Genomic DNA, 22,306 nt, shown 5'->3' with positions numbered 1-22,306 from the left:
TTTAAATTGCAAAAGCTACACTATGTAAGAAAATGTTTGTATAGAAATAGTAGACTATGCTCTCTACTAATGTAAATCACATTTCGTGGTCCTTCATGATCAAACTTTAAGATATCTATACTATTCATCCAAGTACAACTTCCTTTAACCTTTAATTTTATGCATGTCTATATCTTCCTGTTTAACATGAGTATATCCCAGCAATTGTGTTATAAATTTGTTCAGGGTTTTTCCTTGAGACATATTAACTTTGATTTTCTTCTGCAAAAAAGTACATGTACAATTCATACATTTACCTTATTGGCTGAAAATGAGTACATGATGAGTTTGCACTGTAACTAACTAGCTTTAAGCTAGTATTTATGAATAGTGGATTATTAGGGCTTCTTCATCGACATTGACATGTGTAAGAATAAGAAACAGAGGGAAAAATCATACAACAGAGTACTTGCCTCAGTGCTAGAGTCAGCCAGGGACCCGAAGTCAGGCTACTCCAGGTGAGCCAGAGTTAGCCCTTGTTTCTTCCACCTTCTGTTTTTCCTCTGACCAGTTTGTTGTGTTTCATGGCATTACAGATACTCTAAAGTGGGCTATAACTTTTAATATTGCTTTTCAACCCTGAAGAAATTCATTTGTTCATGCAATTAAATGAATTTTACTTGAGGCCTTGTTCTAGGTTCTCAGAACAAAGAGGTAAATAAAACTGTCCTCACAAAACTTATCATCTAGCAGTTGAGAGAGACAGTGAAATCCAAAAGCAAGTGAACTATATAGTATGAAACAATGACGCTGAAAAGGGAAAAGAGCAGGGCGGTGGGATATGAAGATGGTGAAAAGTCTTGATATGGTTAATTGTGTGGCCAGACAAAACAAAATGAGGTGATGTTTACCTCAAGAAATTGGGGGAGGGAACTTATGAAGTGGGAAAGCATCCTCAGTAGGAGAAACAAAGAAAGCGTGACCTACGCTGGTCATGCTAGTAACCTCCAGGTTGGTAAACAGTAAATCACATGTTTGAGAACATAATAGACTCAGGAACTAAGTATGTTTTTACAAAGTACCTGTTTCCACGTGGACTGTTATTATTTGCATAGGATTATCCCCAGGTAATTGTATCTCTCAACCTATCTAATAGTACAATTTCTATGCAGCCTTTGTCAAGAGAATACCACTATGGCAACAATTTTGGTTACATCGTGGCATTTAAGCCATTCGATGGGGAAGAGTGGAAAAAGGTGACCGTCACGAATCCAGACACTGGCCGCTATGTCCATAAAGACGAGACTATGCGACCTTCCACCGCATTTCAAGTCAAGGTGAAGGCCTTCAACAACAAGGGAGATGGGCCTTATAGCCTCACAGCGGTTATTAATTCAGCACAAGACGGTGGGTGCAAGAACTTATTGACATAAGGGGGAGAAAAGACCTAATTCTCTCCTACGCATTTTGTTTGCAGTCATTTAGGCCTAATTAAGATTATTTTAGTATTATGAATATATTCCGAACTAAAATAAAATGTTGATCTCTCCATCTAAATGACAAGATTATCACCAAATCGTTTTCATCCGTTAGGTTATGGCTATGGTGATTAGGAAATCGCCACTAAATAATTGGCTTAGCCCACTGTTCCTTGTCTCTTGATTATAATTTTGCACTCAGAAATTCTTCATACTTGTTTGGAACCATAGTGTGTCTTTGCATTCATAAAAAAATACCACTTACAGATTTTTTTAACATACATGATTTTTGTTTCAATTTACCCCATTTATCTCCAAATACGTGTCATTGTAACATTTTTGTAATTTTTTGTTGTTACAATTGAATACTGGAATTTTATTTGAAGGAATCTGGGCATAATTAAATAAAAATGAGTCAGATAGCAATTGAATTTATTTTATTCTTGGAAAGAAAAAAAAAATTGCCTTGGGAGCCATTTTGGGAAAAAATTTTATAGTTGCTCTGTTTTTCTAGAAACTAACTGAAGAGAGCATGCTCACACAGAACTTCATATATGTGATGAATAATATATAGCTTTAGATTAAGTATAGCTACATTGATTTCTATGACTTCATATTTAAGTTGCTATTCTTTTTATTATTTTCCCATTAAGATAGGACCTCCTTATTATAACTCTGCACTCACGTGCACTAAGTAAATAACACAATGGATAGAAAAGCAAATAGATATTTCACTGCCTTCTGACCTACAGCATTTGACCTTGGCAAGTTTTCCCTTTGCACTCGTGTGAGAAACACAAATGAAAAAGAGTTTGAAGTGCCTCCCTGGTGGCGCTGCCCTCAGCCTCTGTAGCGCCGGTTCTATCCCCGGCAGCGCCGGTTCGATCCCCAGCAGCACTGGTTGATCCCCGGCCACCCGGCGAGGGTCCCACATGGCATGCTACCTCTCCTGCCGCCTGCTGCTCCCCTCAGCAGTGTATTTCATCCATCTGCCTGTTCTGTTCCCTGCTCTGGCTCTGGTGAATCTTCTCACCCTCCTGCGCTTCTGACTGTACCCAGTGCTTGTATGAATAATTTTTTTTTTTTAAAAGAAAAAACAGAGAGTTTGAAAACTTAAAACTATGTCAGGTACTCTTCTCATCTCTTTGATATCAAGCACTTTATTCATTTACCTAATTAGCATTATTTTAGCCCCAAATGAACTTTCAGCTATGCCTTAGAATGGAAATGTTCTTTTCATTCATAGAGCTATTAGCTTTCATATTGGTTAAAAATGTAGCATATATTCAAAACATCCATGATCTTTCCTTCCCATACAAACATGTAAAGCAGTCACACCCATGTCCATACACACATATTAACACCACTTAAAGTTAACTAGTTCTACTAACTAGTTCTACTCCATGAATGATGGAGATTATTTAAGTTTATAATCAATTCACAAATCTTCAGTCCTAACAATTAATCTCACATTCTCTATACTTGTTCTGATTCAGCAGGTTATGATAACCTGACTAAGTTGTAAGAGTTTGGACAACATTAGCACATCTCACACTATAAATTAAAGTTAAAAGCGTTTCACAAGTTATCCTCTCACTCAGTATCGACTTTTACTGATTTATTTGATGCTAAAGTAATCAGGCAAAAGGTCAGGCTGTCAGCTCAGTGTCGTGACCATCTGTATTTAATTATATTTCTTTCCTGAATGTTTCATGAGTCTCATAAAACCTGCATGTGCCGAAACTTGTATACGTTTTCATCTTTTCTTCTCCTACTAAGAAATCAATCATACTGCTACATGTTTACTTGGTTTGGAAAAGCAACAGTTTTTACATGTAGGGCATTTTTAACATAAAAGAGGATTATGGCTTGTTAATGAAAGATAATAAAAAATGATGACCCCTACTTAAATGTTTCCTTAGTTTCTTTATGTAATTTTCATGAAGGATGTAAATTATTTTTTTTTAGCCAAACAGAGGCCTTTTTGATACATATTTGACTTGATGCCCAGTTGGAAGATTAGATGTAAAAAGCTTTCCTAAGTCCCAGTGGCAGTGGATGTCACAACTTGTTTCAAAGGATCTTTAAAAAAAAAAAGACCTTAGCTTAAACATAAAAGAGTGAAATGTTATTGTGTATTTTTAAGTCATGTAAGTGAAAGTAAGAAAAAATTGAAAGTGAACTGTAAAGAATTTTTTTTTAAAGATTTATTTATTTATTTATATAAGCACTGGGTACAGTCAGAAGCGAGGGAGGGTGAGAGAATTCACCAGAGCCAGAGCGGGGAGCAGAGCAGGCAGAGTGATGAAATAAACTGCTAAGGGGAGCAGCGGGTGCGGCAGGAGAGGTCTGCGCGCCATGTGGGACCCTCGCTAGCTGCCAGGGATAGAACTGGCACTGCAGAGGCTGTGGGCAGCTTCGCAGCCCGGCGCTCAACCACTGCGCCACCAAGGGAGGCCCAGAACTGTAAAGAATTTTATCTAATAAATGACAAATATACTAGCTTTAATAATATAGTGTTATTAAACCAAATAAAATTCATTTTAATTGTATCCACAAACTTTCTTAAGCAAATTAGTTGGGGAAAATATTAAAGCAGCTTGTATGGTTTTGTTCACAGAATACAGAGAATTTCATGAAGTTTTACATACTTTATAAAATTCTTTTTGCACTTGTGTAAGTGTATGTAGATGTCTATATTAACATTCATATTTATATGAGTGTGTATACATATGGCAAATATGAAATCAAACAGCATTATAAAATTAGAGGAAGAGGCAACAGTTAGACTCATTTTGGAAATTTTACATCTCTTTGAAAACATCAAGTATAGTTTTAATTCATTCTTACAACAATGGTGTTATTTGTATTTCTTAATGTAAGATCTTATATACGAACGTTCTTACATAAATTTCTGATCATATTTCAGCTCCCAGTGAAGCTCCAACAGAAGTGGGTGTAAAAGTCTTATCATCTTCTGAGATATCTGTTCATTGGGAACATGTTATAGAAAAAATAGTGGAAAGTTATCAGGTGAGTTCAATTTTTATCACACTAAATACATTTATTCATAAATATATCGGTATAAATTTTTAAATATGTTACATCTTTCAGTCTTCTTTGTTCCAATAATTTATGTACCAACTAAATACATTTTCTGTATTTAATTTGTTGAACATTTATAAGTTCATTATTAAAAGGAAAGTACAAGTTCCTAAATGATTTAAATTGGAGAGCTGTAGAATCCAGTATATAGTGTAGAAAAAGAGGCTAAAATAAAAACTAAGAAGATAACACTCATGGTTTAATATGATCTTTCAAGACAAACATTCTTACAAAACTCTGGTGAATCTGAAGTGTCTGGGAAAGAATTTTGGTAATTAATATGAGGTTAAATTTCATTCCATTTAACTCAATTGTTCCATTACACAATTTCCATGAAGGGAATAATGATAAATATGGCAAATACTTATCTCATAATGTTATAAATGAAGACAGAAAATTAACAATACATATTATCAAGGTTCCAAAGAAAGCTTTCCTTGAAGGAGTCTTAAAGGACCTGTAAGAATTAATCAGAGAGAAAGAAGACAATTTCAAAGGGAAGAGGAACTGGAAAATGGAAGCTATAAACATAGATAGGGTCTTTAATACAATGCTAGCACACCTTAGATTTTGGTTGTGAAATCATCTCATCTTTTCAAGTGCAGAGTGAAAATTTGGAGGAATCAACATCATCCTACATTTGCAGCAGAAGAACGAATGGATACCAAAGAGAGTCAGCAGCTTTCCCCCAGTTAGCTGTAATAAGGCCAATCAGGATAGTGTCTAAAATTGAGATTTTTTTTTTTTAATTCAAAGTTTAGGGCTTTTGAGCCTCCCCAGTGGTGCAGCGGTTGAGCGCTGGGCTGCGAAGCTGCCCGTAGCCTCTGCAGCGCCGGTTCAATCACCGGCCATGGGTGAGGGTCCCACATGGTGCTCAGACCTCTCCTGCTGCTCCTGCTGCTCCCCTCAGCAGTGTTCTTCGTCAGTCTGTCTGTTCTGTTCCCTGCTCTGGCTCTGGTGAATTCTCTCACCCTCCCGTGCTTCTGACTGTACCCAGTGCTTGTATAAATAAATAAATAAATCTTAAAAAATAAATAAATAAAATATAAAGCTGGAGAAGCCCCAAGTCTTGTGTGATTGGCCCTACTGAAGGTTAATTTTCTGACATTTCAGGTGAAAGCTGTAGGCAATTTAATTTAAAATTAATCTTCTTTTGTGGTTTTAAAAATTTTTAAATCTCAGAAGAATAACTAGTTCTTATTTTTTTCCCTTTTCTTTGTTAAAATGTTCCCTACTTCTAATCATTTTTTTAAGATTTATTTTATTTATACAAGAGCCGGGGTACAGGCCGGATGCATGAGAGGGTGAAGGACTCACCAGAGACAGAACAGGGAACAGAACAGGCAGACTGACAAAATACACTACTGAGGGGAGCAGCGGGCAAGACAGGAGAGGTCTGCTCACCATGTGGGTTGCTCTGAGGCCGGCGGGGATTGAACTGGCGCTGCAGACAGCTTCGCAGCGCTGCACTCAACCACCTGCACCAACAGGGAGGCCCCCGACTTCTGATCTTAATTAATATTTAGTGTGAGAGAACTAGAAGATTGTGAGAAATTGTTCTGAGCAAAGACATATTAGAGGGCCTCCCCAATGGCACAAGGGGTGAAGATGCAGCCTGTGAAACTGTCGACAGCCTCTCCAGCACAAGTTCGATTCCTGGCTGGCCAGGGAGCAACCCACATGGCGCAGCAGACTTCTCCTGACTTGCCCACTGCTCCCCTCATCAGTGTATTTGTCAGTCTGCCTGTTCTGTTTCCCACTCTGTCTCTGGTGAATCCTCTCATCCTCCCATGCTTCTGACTGTACCCAGTGCTTGTATAAATAAACAAACAAACAAACAAACAAACAAATAAATAAATAAATAAATTTGAAAAATCATATTAGAAATTTGGGCTAATGCTCAAGAATCCACAAAAGTCTTAGTTTGCCTACTAAACATAATATATTCACTTCATTTAATGAAAACAAGCAAAATATGCTCTCAGGAATATGAGCAAACAAACTCTTAGCAGCTGAATCTGAATCAATGCAGGTGATTGATTTCACAATTATCTTAAAAATTATCGACACTGACTAGTCCATGAAAGTGTTCTAGAAGTTAAGGGCCTCCCTGGTGGTAGAGAGGTTAAAGTCTCAGCGCTACCAAGCTATTGTCAACCACGGCAGCATGAGTTTGATCCCCGGCCAGGGAGCTGACCCACATGGCACAGCAAACCTCTCCTGTCTCACCTGCTGCTCCCCTCAGCAAATTTCAGTAAATCCTCCTGTTCTGCTCCCCACTCTGTCTCTGGTGAGTCCTCTCACCTCCTATACTGCTGGCCTATACCCCAGTTCTTGTATGCATAAATAAATAAATCTTTAAAAAATGTTTTACAGGTTAAATTATGGCAAGCATCAGTTACTACTTAGGGCTTCAATTTCTTGTTTTGGATAAGTTACCTATCTTCATCTGGAGCTCCCCAAAGGAGAGGGTCATACCCAGGTTGGAGAAAGGTGGTGGTACTTGCTTTTTTTTTTTAAGTAGTACTTCTGGAAAACTGAGTAAAGCCTGAATAGATTTGGTTGATACTTATACCAGTGACTGGAATAAAAGGGACCTTTAAATGGCTCCTAAGACATGTAAGAAAACAGATTTTGAATGATTTATATTATTGCTCTTCCTAATCTATCGAATATGCTAATACTTGGCTTAGTATTGCATCTGGACAATGTAAAGTTCATGTACAGTATCTTTCCAGAGATGGAATTGTTTTCTGTGTCTCATTTTTTTACACGTAATTAGCTCATCTTAACCATACTTAAAACCTGTGTTAAATCTTTAACACAAGAATATTCTAGCACAGGATATTTTTTTCAGATAGAGAATGTTCAGAATTAAAAGGAGAGATATTGGAAATCTGATATAACAGATTACTAAAGTAGAAAGTAATAAAATGGGGCAAGCCTAAAATTTAAAAGAGCTAAACATCTTCAAGAACTTTTATAATGGTAACATATATTTATTTTAAGCCTCATTGCAGAAAATGAGATGAAAGAGCTATTTTCCTGCAAGTTTTTCAAGTTTTCTGAAGAAGGGATATATCTGTTTTCTTTGAACAAAAGTGATTTTATTGTAAACCATAACTATAATTATTCCTTATTAAAAATAGGGGTTACCCTTTCTGAGGCTTTTCTTTTCAGCTTCTTTAATTTACTTTTACTTTTATAAAGAGTACTTCTATAAATAGTAAATTTTCTTGAACAAAATTATACATTTAGATCTCTATATAAAAATATTAGTAATTTCATGTGACTGAAAATACTTTGATTTCTTCCTTTAGTTTGTTTTTAAATAAGATACATGGACACATGAATATATTTGCTTCTTTCTCTACTTCAGCATCTGGTACAGTCACTAGTACAAAATGTAAATGACTGTAACCAAACACAATCCTGTGTGCACAGTGTTTGAAAATGAATAATGGGTACCTGTCCTCAAGAAGTTCATAATCTGGTAATAGTTGATATAAGTAATGAAGCAATTCCATAATTGTTTAATCAACAATATAATAGGTAAACACTAGACAAAGGATGTTAGAAACACATAGTTAAAATTGTGAAGTGACAGCATTAAATACACTACATGTTGATCTAGCATGTGAAAATGAATTATGGTCTACCTAAAGTGGTCCTGCTTGGTCTTTTCTCTGAAAGTGTTAATCCATTTCTATTAATCATCTAGACTTTCTTTTGGTCTCCCTAGTGACTGATCAAACACAATACATTTGTTCTGCTCTGTGACTACAGGTTGCACCCAGCCCCCCAAGCAATTTTCTCACAAATCAGTGTTGGTGCATCACACTGGGGAACTCAGTGAGAAGATGCAATAGCCCAAATATATCATCTATTTGGAAATTGACATTACCTGGATGCTAGTGGCTAGTTCAGATGAAAAGGATAATGACATATTTTACAAATAGCATCTATGATTTACTTTAGTATTCTTTAAAAATGTTATAGATAATATATAAACATTCAATGAACTCATAGTGTACTGATGCTTTTATTTGTAAAGGTTGCGTATACTCTGAAAATACCTTACAGCTTTCATATTCTAAAATAAGAAAACCAGGGTCTGTTTGGCAGAACATTTTCTGCTTTCTAGATATAAGGACATAACTAACTTCTCTTATTTTTTTGTAAGATTCGTTTTTATTTATTCATGCATAGAAGAGCTGGGGTGTAGATCAGAGGTGTGGAGGATGAGAGGATTCACCAGAGACAGAGTGGGAGGCAGAACAGGCAGATCTACTGAAATCCACTGCTGAGGGAGCAGCCAGCCAGACAGGAGTGGTCTGCTGTGCCATGTGAGTCAGCTCCCTGGTCGAGGATTGTACTCATGCTGCAGTGGCTGGAGATATTTTGGTAGCACTGAGACGTTAACCCCTACGCCACAAAGGAGGCCAGTATTTTGAGTGCATTCTTTTGGCCAGATGCCAGAAATGGCAAGAAGTCTATCCAAACTACTGGCTAACATATTATTAGTGTAATAAAAATAAATAGTAATATACAAAGTAAAAATATTGCGAAGGACATCAATATACAGTTAGAAGCTAGCCTTTGTTTTGAAATGTGTTCATTCTAATTAAAAACCTTACCTTATTACCAAGTGAATTTGAGCCACGCAGTTCAATTGTGTCATGAGTTCATGTGTGCTTCGTGTAAATGAATAGTTCTGGAATAAATTACTATTAGATATTTTACTTTGATTAATTATGAAATTAAAATCACATGACTTTATGGACAGGGCATCTGAAGTATGTAAAATACCAATATAATTAAAATAACTCTTTCCTTTTTACTTAATAACACATATAATTTTAGATTTCTGACCAATAAGGCATCCTTATTTGCTTCCACTTTTAACTGAGAAGGCTGCCATTGGTATATCGGTTGTTAAAAGTCATAACTTCTGATCATGATATAGTTATAAATTTTAAAATAAACTTATTTTAAAGGTAAAGTATTTGTACAACTATTCAAATTATTGAGTATAATACTTCTTTGACTTATGATCAAAGGCAGATAATTTCAAAGGAAATAATTTTACATACATACATCTGAAATGAGCTGGCAGAAACTTACTAAGCTGATATGTTCCAGATCAGAGAATTACAGGTTTTCTTAAGCAAGATCATATTCCTGTGGATCTGTCTGTCCAGAGCTTATAAAAAATTTGAAATCATGTGCACAAATACAGCAGAAAATAAATTAGTAGGAATTAATTGTGGCAAATGATGCCAGAGCCCAGAAGTACACTCTGAAGGTAAATCTTATGCAGCAATTTTTTCTTCCTTTGGCTCAGCCTAAGACTATTTCAGGCAATGCAGTTAATTCTTTGATTTGACTTTAATGGCTTTAATCACATTTGCATTTTGCCTTGTAAATTCTAAGTCTGATTAAAGTGTAAGTAGCATTTAATAACAGTCCATGGTAACAGAGCCAGTTGCAAAGGCCTCTTAATAATGGAAGTGCTGCATCCTGATAATATATGACAAAATATTACTCAACTTGGATTTTTGCAGATCCGGTACTGGGCCGCCCATGACAAGGAAGCAGCTGCACACAGAGTTCAAGTCACCAGCCAAGAGTACTCAGCCAGGCTGGAGAATCTTGTGCCGGACACCCAGTACTTTGTGGAAGTCAGGGCCTGCAACAGTGCGGGATGTGGACCTCCCAGCGACATGATTGAGACCTTCACCAAGAAAGCCCGTGAGTTTTGGTATCACCACTTCAGCTTTGTCCAAAACTACCCACTCATTCAATTATGGTGCAGATACATTTAAGAGAAATGTATTACCTCACAGTCTGAACACAGTCTGGCTTTTACTTGTATCTCAATTGCATCAGATTAAAAAATTTGTTAGCTGTTATCAATGATGAAAAAATGTGGAGAACATCTTCACATGTTCAGTGTTCCATTGTTGAAAAAATGATAAAATCTCCCACTGTAAAGATTTCCAGGGCCTGCCCCATGGCCTAAGGGTTAAGTCTCAGCACTGTCAGCACTATGGCCTGAGTTCTATCCTCCACCAGGGAGCTGACCCACATGGGGTGCAGTCGACCTCTCCTGTGTCTCCTGCTACTCCCCTCAGCAGTGTATTTCAGTCAAACCATCTGTTCTGCTCCCCACTCTGCCTCTGGTGAATTCTCTGACCCTGGCACCTCTGGCCTACACCCCTGTTCTTCTAAAAAAAAATTACTTCTCCCCCAAATTTTGCCCATGAGCATTAGCTAATTGATTTGCATTCATTTGATTATAATTTTGCACTCCTTGCCCAGGATTATGTCAATTTAACTTGCATTGTTTGCATTAATAACATGAAAATTAAAAGGCTGCTTGTTTTTCTATGTTTTGTTAGATAACCTTCATCACTGCATAATGCAAGTGCAAGTTAAATTAGCCAATGTTTACTCTCTTATTATTACAAGTTCTCATTGTTCACATCACGAGAACACTCGCTCCCCTGCAACCTCCTGGTCAGTCTCATCTCTCTGACTTCACTTTGGTGTCTGCTTGAACCAAGATAAATAAAGAGTGAGGGATAGTTTACATTTAGAACTCTAGGGAGTGTCACAAGAATTTGAAGACATGATTACCATTAGGGTCTGAAAATTTGTAAAATTCCTTTGTGGATAAAGAAATGCTTGAGGAGGTAACAGAACATGATGATAATGGCCAGATTTTGATATCAGACATGGGGTTCAGATTTTTCTTTGCCTCTTACTCCATCTGTCACTGTAGAAAGAACCTCACCTTTTTAAACCTCAGTTTTCTGTTTTATAAAAGGAAAATTCTTTGCTTTCTGTTTATTCATTTATCAAATGTATGTTTTGTGCCCAGCACTGCCCTAGGAATTGAGACTACGGAAGAGATCAAGTCAGACCCAGGGAGAAAAACTCTTACAAATAAATAAATATGACATATTAGGAAATATGATAAATATATTAAGGAAATATGATAAATATGATAATATCAGGGAAGACCTTTTTTAGAAGATCCCATTTGAGTTGGGACATGACATGAACCCGCTATATAGCAGGTGCTTGAGAGGGGATTGTTTCAGGCAAAGAAAATAACTAATGTAAAAGTTTAAAGTAGGAAGAATATATTTTAAGTGCAAAAGGGATTCTGAGATGAGGAGAAGGAATTGTGCTGAGTGGAAATATGAGGGATCTTTTAGTTGTAAGTCATTGTAAAGAGTTTAATTTCTTTGAAAGATTTTAAGGCAAAGTGGATAGCTCATTTATCTTTTGTTTTTTTGTTTTTGTTTTTGTTTTTGTTTTTGTTTTAAATTGCTCTGACTTCTGGATGGGCAATGGATAGTTTAGTGAAAGCGTAGGAGACAGTTTAAGTAGGAGAGGAAAAATGTTGATGGTGGGCACTAAGTAATGACAGAGAGAAGTAGAAAATTTTCTGCAGGCAGAATTGATGAGTTGTTGGTAATTTGGATGTTGGCAATGACTGGAATGAGAGACTTAGTACTAGAAGTTTCTCAAGTAAAAATCTAGGATGAGGGTTTGTTTTTGCCATTTGCTAAAGATAAGAGAGACCCAGAGGTACATTTGGAGTACATAATAAATGTTCTGTCTTGATTTTTTAAAAGATTTATTTATTTATGCATAAAAGAACTGGGGTACAGGCCAGACGTGCAGAGGGTGAGAGGATTCAACCAGAGTGTAGAACGGAACAGGCAGACTGACTGAAATACACTGCTGAGGGGAGCAGCAGGTGAGACAGGAGAGGTCGGCTGCGCCATGTGGGTAGCTCCCTGACTGGGGATTGAACTCAGGCTGCAGAGACTGCAGACAGCTTCACAGTGCTGTGCTTAACCCCTTGTGCCATCAGGGAGGCCTTGATTACGTTATATTTAAGAAGTTTCACATGTTCAAGTAGACATAACATTGCATACTTAGATGTTGGTGTTCAGAGCATTAGACCCTGAGATAGAATTTGAGTACTTAAAGTCAGGGGCTTCCATGTAAGTATTTAGGGGAGAAGTATTTGTGAGGGGAGAAGCATTCTGAGGATCAAGTCCTAAGGCCTTCTAACACTTAGAAAGTGGGCAGAGGACATGGAGCCAATGACAATGACTAATAAGAAGGAGCTGCATGGGAGGTAGGAGGGGGTACCCAATTCAAGAGAACTTGAATTTAAGAAAAAAAACAAGATTCTAGAAGGAATGAGAGGTAAAATCTGGAATGCTGGAAAGTTAAGTTTGACAGGAATAAAAGAGAGACTTTAGATTTGACCCAGTGCAGTGATTAATGATCTTAAAAACCACAATTTTGCAAAGGCTGGTGGAGAAAGAAACCCAAGTGGAAGGTCATGAAAAGGAAATCAAAGAACCAGTTTTGTAAAGTAGCTAGAAGAGTGCCAGCATTCCTCAGCATTCAACTGTTATCTTGTCACATCATTTTCATCAACAGTTGTTATTCCTGGGGTGATGCTATTTGCAGACTCAGGTAGGATGTTGTGACTGGCTGCCATGTTTTTGTTTTCCACAGCTCCAAGCCAGCCACCGAGGATCATCAGCTCCATAAGGTCTGGTTCACGCTACATTATCACCTGGGATCATGTGGTTGCTCTATCAAATGAATCCACCGTCACAGGATATAAGGTACAGAAAGAACACTAGATTATTCCCCACACAAGCTTCATCCTTACAAAGAGTGATTCATGTTCTGACTTTCTGCTACTTTGGAAAATCCTGCAGCTTCTTTACTCTGACTATTTAGCAGAATCAGATGACAGAGACTCATGATAAACTTTGAAATGTATAAAGAGCTTCAGTGAATTCTAGAAAAATCCTATGTCAAATGAGAAAGAATATTGCTTTAAAGAAGAGAATATTATTATTTTTTTGCTTGTGTAGAAGAATCGGGTGTAGGCCAGAGGTGCAGGGGGTGAGAAGACTCACCAGAGAGAGAGTGGGGAGCAGAACAGGCGGATCCACTGAAATCCACTGCTGAGGGGAGCAGTGGGTGAGACAGGAGAGGTCCGCTGCACCCTATGTGGGTTAACTCCCTGACCTGGGATGGAACTCTGGATGTAGCCATGATGATGCTGAGACTTAAACCGTATGCCTCCAGGGAGGCCCCAGTAATTCTTGCTAGAATAATTAGTGCCTAAAGAGGAGAGAGGGAAGAACACATTTTTGTTTGGCAGTGTTTAAGATAGTGTTGCTCAGTACATGATGAATTCTTTGATACATTGTGTTACCTTGTATAAATAAATAACAATGAAAAAAGGATTATTTTCATACATTATATCACACACTCACACTTTTCATTGGAGACCAAATATTAGCAAATATTAGGAATCTGTATTCCTAGTACCTCATTTTATTGCAGTTTTTTTAAGATTTTTTTTTTTTTAATTTATACAATACCTGGGGTACAGATCAGAGGCACGGGAGGGTGAGAGGATTCACCAGAGACCGAGTGGGAAGCAGAACAAGCAGAGAGACCGAAAACACTGCTGAGGGGAGCAACGGGCAAGACAGGAGAGGTCTGCCGCACCATGTGGGAATCTCCCTCGACGGCCGGGAATTGGACCCGTGCTGCAGAGGCTTCGGATAGCTTCACAGTGCTACACTCAACCTGCTGTGCCACCAGGGAGGCCCTATTGCAATTTGGTTTATTGTACTCACAGATACGTTTTTTTTTTTTTTTTTTACAAATTGTTTGGAAACCTGCATCAAGCAAGTCTACCAGCACTTTTTTTTCTAACAGCTTGTGGTTACCTGGAGTCTCTATCACATTTTGGTAATTCTCTCAATATTTCAAAGTTTTCCATTATTACTGTCTGTTGTGATCAGTGATCTGATGGCACTATGGTAATTATTTGGGGGCACGATGCACTTGGTAACACGAGACAGCTAACTTAATATCGTAAGATCTGCTGTGTTCCACCAACCTGATGTTCCAATATCTCTTTCTCTTTCCTCAACTCTCTCTACTCCTTGAGATGAGACACACAATGTGGAGATTAAACCTATTAATCATCCTACAATGGACTCCCAAGTTCTCAAGTGAAAAGAAGAGTTGCTTATTTCCCTCAATAACCCCAAAACTAGAAATGCTGAAGCTTTGTGAGGAAGGCAAGTTAAAAGCTGAAACTGACTGCAAGCTGGACTTCTTGTACCAAACACTTAGCCACATTTTGTAAGCAAAATATATACATATACATACATACATACATATATATGTATGTTCTTGAAGGAAATTACAAGTGCTCTTCCAGTAAGCACATGAACGGGAAGACTGCAAAATGGCCTTACTGCTGATAGGGAGAAAGTTTTAATGCTCTGGATGGAAAATCAAACCAGCCACAACAGTCTCTTAAGCCAAAGTCTAATCCAGAACAAGGGGCTGACTTTCTTTAATTCTGCTAAGGCCAGGAGAAATGAAGTTGCTGCAGGAGAAAAGCTGGAAGCTAGCAGAGGTGTTCTGGGGTTAAGGAAGGAAGACATCTTTATAGCTATAAAAATACAGGGTGAAGCAGCAAGTGCTGATGCATAAGCTACAGTGAATTTTCCAGAAGATCTAGCCTAGACCATCGATGAAGGAGGCTACACTACACAGCAGATTTTGTCTATAAGGGAAGGTAACACTTAGGACTTTGAGAACTATAGAGAAGTCAGCATCTGCCTTCGAAGCTTTAAAGGCAGGTTGACTCTCTTGTGGGCTAATGTAGGTGGTTATTTTAAATTGATGCCAATGCTCAGTTGCTATTTTGAAAATCCTAGGATCCTTAACTATGATACTAAATCCGTTCTATCGATACTTGTATTCTATAAGGAGTGCAACAAAATCTGGATGACATCTCTTTCCAATAAGATTTACTAAATATTTTGAGCCAACTATTGAGATCTACCACTTGCGGGGTGGGGGGTTGGGGTAGGTGGGGAAGATTCCTTTCAAAATAATACTGCTCAATGACAATACACCTGATCATCCAAGGACTTACTATGTGAGAACCATCTTTCTTAAGGCCACAGCTGCCCTAAAGAGTGATTCCACCAATGGATCTGGGCAAAGTAATTTGAAAACTTCTGGAAAGAATTTTTCCATTCTAGACGCTATTAGGAATATTTGTGGGGCTCCCCTGGTGGTGCAGGCAGTTGAGTGCAGTGCTGTGAAGTTGTCCGCAGCTTCTGCAGTGCCAGTTCGATCCCTGCCGGCCTCGGAGCAACCCACATGGCAAGCAGACCTCTCCTGTCTCGCCTTCTGCTCCCCTCAGCAGTGTATTTTGTCAGTCTGCCTGTTCTCTTCCCCGCTTTGTCTCTGGTGAATCACCCTCCCGCGTATCTGGCCTGTATCCCAGTTCTTATATAAATAAATAAATAAATCTTTTTTTTTTTTTTTAAAAAGAATATTTGTGATTTTGTAGGAGGGGGTCAAAATATCAACATTAAGAGGAATTTGAGGGGCCTCCCCGGTGGCGCAGCGGTTGAGTGCTGGGTTGCGAAGCTGCCCGCAGCCTCTGCAGTGCTGGTTCGATCCCCTGCTGCTCCCCAGCCACTGGAGGAGCGTCCCACAAGGCGCACAGACCTCTCCTGCCACCCACTGCTCCCCTCAGCAGTGTGCTTTGGTCCTTCTGCCTGTTCTGCAACCCGCTCTGGCTCTGGTGAATTCTCTCACCCTCCCGTGCTTCTGACTGTACCCAGTGCTTGTATAAATAAATAAAAAATATTTAAAAAATAAATCTTTAAAAAAAGAGGAATTTGAAAGACGTGACTTTAACCCTCATGGAGGGCATTGGGGGGGTTCAAAACTTCATTGTGGCAAGGGACTGTGGTGATGATTCATGGGTGAATTAGTGGTGGGAATTTTATAGGGATGATACCTAATAGGAAAAAGAAAATATTGTACAAAAATGAACAATGATGCAAATATATGTGTGTGTATATATACATACACACATACATATATTTATATACATGCATGCATATAAACATACATATATGCATATATGTATAGGTACATATATACACATGTACGTATATATGCACGTGTATGTATGTATACATATATGTACATGCATACATATGTATATGTATATAAATTTTAAAAAGAGAGAGAGGACTTCAGTGTGAAAGTAAGTGCAGATGTGGTGGAAATAACAAGAGCTCTAAAAGTAGATTTGGAGCTTGGAGATGAGATAATTGCAGCAATGTTATGATAACGCTTTCACGGATGAGGTGTTGTTATGAATGAGCAAAGACATGGATTTCTTGAGATGGAATTTTTTTCCTGGTGAAGATTCCATGAACATCATTGAACTGACAACAAAGGGTTTAGACTATAACATAAGCTTGGTTGATAAAGCAGTGGCACATTTTGTGAGGACTGACTCCAATTTTGAAGGAAGATCTGCTCTGGGTATCATGCTATCAACCAGAATCCCATGCTGCAGAGGACTCTTTCATGAACAGAAGAGGCAAACTATGAGACAAGCTTTCTTCTTGACTCATCTGGAAATTGCTTCAACCTTCATCAACCACTTCCCCCTCAGTCAACTCTCATCAACATGGAGGCAAAGCCCTCCACCAGCAAAGAAATGGAGGACTCATTGAAACCATTAAAGCATTTTTAAATTAAGGTGGATACATTGTGTTGTGTGTGTGTGTGTGTGTGTTTTGACATAAAGTTGTTGCACTGAGCAACCAAAATATTGTGGTACTCTCCTTATTGTGAGAGTCTAGAACAGAATCTACACTATTTCCAAGGTATATTCTGTGAGGAAATATTTTTAATTGTGAGGTAATTTTTTCATGGTACTTTAGTATAATGAAAGAACCCTCATTTTATACATTTTTCACAAAAGACTCATTCTTTCTATTTGTTTTAGGCAGCCCACCACAACCAATAAAATCGTTAAGGCACATTCTCTTGAATCACTCTTTAAAAATGGGAAGAATTATAATTAGTCTTTTTCCTGGTCCCTTATTTAGGTTTTCTAAATTCCTGCTATGAGTGAGACCATCTGGTATTTTTCTTTTTCTTCCTGGCTTATTTCACTGAGCATGATCACTTCTAGCTTCATCCATGTTGCTGCAAATTGCATGAGTTTACCTTTTTTGATTACTGAGTAATAGTCCATTGTGTATATGTACTACATCTTCTTGATCCAGTCATCTATTTTTGGGCATTTGGGTTGTTTCCATAGCTTGGCTGTTGTAAATAGTGCTGCTATAAACATAAGGGTGCAGGTGCCCTTTTGAATTAATGTTTCTGTGTCCTTTGGGTAAGTAAAAAAATAAACAAGTAGCTACAAACCAGAGACACACTACAGCGGGGGAGGAGGGGGTAGGATCAAAACAAGGGGGGGTGGGCACTATAACCAAGATGAAAATGCATACATTGTGCAAAAATGAAAAATGATGTAAAAAATATAAAAAAAAAAGATAACAACAACAAAAATTAAAATGGGAGAAATTAATTCTTGTGAATTCAAAGTCAAATGCATTTTGGTACTTTTATTAAATGTTGCTTCCTAGAGTATTTTTTATTAATGAAAGTGTATTATTTTAATTTTGGTGCTAGGTTAGCATTAGGGCATTTAATATTGGTTCATGATTATCACTTTACTAAGCATATGTATTTTGGGACTTTTTAAGGTTCTTTATCGGCCTGATGGCCAGCATGATGGCAAGCTGTTCTCCACTCACAAACACTCCATAGAGGTCCCGATCCCCAGGGATGGAGAATATGTTGTAGAGGTTCGTGCACACAGTGATGGCGGAGATGGAGTAGTGTCTCAAGTCAAAATTTCAGGTAAGCCAGTTATCTAAGACATATTTCAATGAATCACTTGAAAGCTTCTAGACTGTGTGGATTCCCAAGAATAAAGACAGGACCACCAATATTACACCGATTCACAGATTCACACCAATATCAGTTTCCCTAAGTAGATTTGAAAGGTCAGGCATACACTGAAATTGATATTCCTTCCCTTATGAGTCACAAATGTAAATTTGCATTCTATCATGTACTCATTCATTATTTAGATATCAAAGCACAATAAACATGATAATGCAATATAAATGATTCATAATACTAGACCACCATATAATAATATCCAGTCTTCTCTTACTTCAAAAGGAAATTCACCAGGCTACTGTTAATACTCTATTAACCTACTTTTCCTTGTTCTATACGTAGTAAAACACTGAAAATTTGAAAAAGCTGATGATAGCACCTTCCTTTGCAATGGACCTCTCTTTCTGTCTAACTTTCTGTATTTTATTTTCCACAAACTCTGTTACTTCCTATAGGATTGGTTGATTTGAAATGGATATTTGATGCAGCAATTTCTCCCTTTTTTTGGAATTGTGGCATTCTGTTAATTTGTTTCAGTTTTGATACTTTTCTCACGCTGCATACCATAGTTTAATTATACTGAATTAAAATTGAAGTTGAGAATTTTATGAAAGACTGAAAAAAAGCTCAAAGGTCAAAGATGGGGTAATTGGTTTAGAAGAAAATTTAATGATTTACAGCTAAATAGATGTTATACATTAAACTAAAGTCATGTTTTTCCTATGTATCTTATTTACCTATGTTTTAGAAACTACAAACATATTCTTATTTTCATGATATATACCATGATGCCTATACACTTTTTAAAAAATTGAAATGCTGGGCCTCCCTGGTGGCGCAGCGGTTGAGTGCTGGGTTGCGAAGCTGCCCGTGGCCTCTGCGGCCCCGGTTCGATCCCCGGCTGCTCCCCAGCCACCGGAGGAGGGTCCCACATGGCACGCAGACCTCTCCTGCCGCCCGCTGCTCCCCTCAACAGTGTGCTTCGGTCCTTCTGCCTGCTCTGCTCCCCACTCTGACTCTGGTGAATTCTCTCACCCTCCCGCTTTTCTGACTGTACCCAGTGCATATATAAACAAAACAAACAAACAAATAAATAACATGCCACTATTAAAAAAAAATTTTAAAAAAATCGAAATGCTATGCCTAGAATATTGAAATTTTTTTTTTATTTTGTGTACGCATTATTATGTTTTTCACAAAATTCAGGAATTACAAAAACCTGAAAAGAAAAGAGGTAATGTGTAAACATCCAAACATTAAAATGGCAGATAATAATGTTCAGTGGAATTTGCTTTTGGTTACTTTATAAGTTTACATCATTTCATGTTTTAGTATCTGTTGACTAGATGTTATATATTAGTTTTGGCAATCACGTTGCATAAGCAGCACCATGTCGTTAGCTTTTTATAATTTTCACTAAAATTAAACTTATGAAATATATCTACTCATTTTAGCTTTCCCATCATAAATAATAGTACTTTGGATACATTTTTAAAAATTAATATTTCTGCAGACTAAATCAATGAGCATTTGACTTTCACACTGCCAAATTTCTTTTAAATACTGTGTTGTCACTGCACTGCTCCAACAACAGTGTCTTTCTTTTTTTAAAAAAAAAAAAATTATTTTATTTATGCATCCAAGAACAGGGGTATAAGCCAGAGGTGTGGGGGTGTGTGTGAGAGGATTCACCAGAGACAGAGTGGGGAGCAGAACAGGCAGATTGACTGAAATCCACTGCTGAGGGGAGCGGTGGAGAGGTCTGTTGTGCTATGTGGGTTAGCTCCCTGGCCGGGGATTGAACTCATGCTGCAGAGGCTACTGATAGCTTCATACACCACCAGGGAGGCTCAACAGTGTCTTTCTTCTTAGTCATTACTAATTTGGTAAAATAAATTTATTTTTGAAACTTTATTCTCAAATTTGAATTTGAATTAACTTCAAACATTATTTTGGAGCATTTTCTAAATTCTGAACTTAGGTGACTGACACCTCCAATAGTTTTGCATTCAACCATGGAAAACTGTGTGGAGGACTCTCAAATTATTAAAAATGGAGCTACCGTATGACTCAGCAATTTTCCTCCTAGGAGTCTACCCAAAGGACAAAAAAAATAAATTAATCCAAAAGGAAAAACTGCACTCCTATCTTTATTGCAGCACTATTTACATAGCTAAGATTGGAAACAACCTAAATGATGGAAACAACAACAACCCACACAGCTAAGATTGCAAACAACCTAAATGTTCAGAAACAGATGACTGTATCAAGATGTAGTCTATAGTTGATGTCGTCTATGTATACAACAGAGTACTACTCAGCAATCAATAAAGATAAACTTATGCCATTCATAGCAACAGGGATGGAGCTAGAAGGGATAATGTTTAGTGAAGTAAGTTAGAAGGATAAAGAAAAATATCAGATGGGCCTCCCCGTGGCGCAGCGGTTGAGCGTTGGGCTGCGAAGCTGCCTGCAGCCTCTGTAGCACCGGTTCGATCCCCCGCCACCAGTGGCGAGGGTCCCACAGGGTGCGCAGAGCTCTCCTGCCATGCCCGCTGCACCCCTCAGCAGTGTACCTCGGTCCTTCTGCCTGTTCTGTTCCCCGCTCTGGCTCTGGTGAATTCTTTCACCCTCCCGCACTTCTGACTGTACCCAGTGCTTGTATAAATAAATAAATAAATCTTTAAAAAAAAAAAAAGGAAGGAAAATATCAGATGGTTTCACTTATAGGAGGAATATAGGGAAACCAAACAAGGGGTAGGGAAAGAAAAAAAGAGACAAAACTATCAAGCAAACTATAAATCCGAAACATACACTAGGGGAGGGGGAAGGAAGAGGAGTCAAAACAGGGGAGGGAAGGGGACAAGAGACTGTGGTGACAGTTCACTGGTGACTTGGTGGTGCGGATTTTATGGGGATTATACCTGAGAGGAGAAATCAAACATTGTACAAAAATGGACAGTGATGTAAATTATATATATAATAAAAATATAATAAATTGATGATAGTAAATGAAAAAAAAATTTGCATTCAGTGGGGTTGTCTCACATGCAGGTATTGTTTGGGGGGTCAGTAAATTGCCAAACAGTGGTGTAGTTGATTTTGGACACTGTCCAGAGGTCAGTGGAACTCGTCCATTATTCTCTTCATTTCCTTACTTTTTGTTCCTTCCTAATGTGAAGCAGAACATATTTTATGGGGGTTACACACAGAAGCTTGTAGCAGGAGAGGCTGTGGCAGTGACAGTAACATCTGTGTAGCTACAACCATACTAATAACTGACCCTTGGGGGTACAGGAAAAATCCACCCTCATAGAGTTTGCCAGTTTCTGTGTTGTAAATATTTTCATCATGTTTGATTTCAAGGGTCCCGCGTGATGTCAGTGAATATGGAGTTGGGAAGTGATGTTTAGAACTCACCACTCTCTGGGGTTGTCACCAGCAAGTGCATCAGGTGTGGCTCAGAGCATTGATGACATTAAAGTGTAATGAAATAATTAGGGAATGATGAGGTTTTTTTTGTTTGTTTCCTTTTTTAATTTATATGTATTTTACCTCATTGTTCATTTTTAAACAATGTTTGCTTTTTTTCCTCCTCAGGTGTAGTCCCCATAAAATTTCCTTCACCAATGCACCTGTGCACCATCACTACACTCTCCTGTGCTTCTCCCTCCCTCCCTCTGATTCCTCTCCCTCTTCCTCCCCTGTAGGATGTCTTTGGTTTGTAATTGTCTGTTTATTTTTGTTTTGTTTTGTTGTGTTTTGTATTGTTACTATTTTTTCCTCTGATGTCTTATTTTGTTCCCTTATATTCCTTCTACAAGTGAAATCATCTGATATATATTTTTTCTTTTTCTTTCTGACTTATTTCACTGAGA

At 37.9% G+C, this 22,306-nt stretch overlaps 1 protein-coding gene across 5 annotated transcripts in view; it reads left to right on the top strand.

The window, feature by feature from the left end:
• CNTN1 (contactin 1) overlaps positions 1–22,306 on the top strand; it is a 397,546-nt gene that overhangs the window by 336,777 nt on the left and 38,463 nt on the right. For all 5 annotated transcript variants that reach the window (XM_037514140.2, XM_054696300.1, XM_054696297.1 and 2 more), the window contains 5 exons: positions 1,152–1,386; positions 4,387–4,490; positions 10,127–10,313; positions 13,110–13,222; positions 18,227–18,383. In XM_037514140.2, coding sequence (XP_037370037.1) covers positions 1,152–1,386; positions 4,387–4,490; positions 10,127–10,313; positions 13,110–13,222; positions 18,227–18,383 — 796 coding nt within the window. The remainder of the gene's footprint in view (positions 1–1,151; positions 1,387–4,386; positions 4,491–10,126; positions 10,314–13,109; positions 13,223–18,226; positions 18,384–22,306) is intronic.

This window comes from Talpa occidentalis, unplaced genomic scaffold, assembly GCF_014898055.3.
Source record: "Talpa occidentalis isolate TD23 unplaced genomic scaffold, MPIMG_talOcc4v2.1 talOcc4.16, whole genome shotgun sequence".
Classification (NCBI taxonomy): Eukaryota; Metazoa; Chordata; class Mammalia; order Eulipotyphla; family Talpidae; genus Talpa; species Talpa occidentalis.
This window is presented reverse-complemented; position numbering and strand designations above follow the sequence as displayed.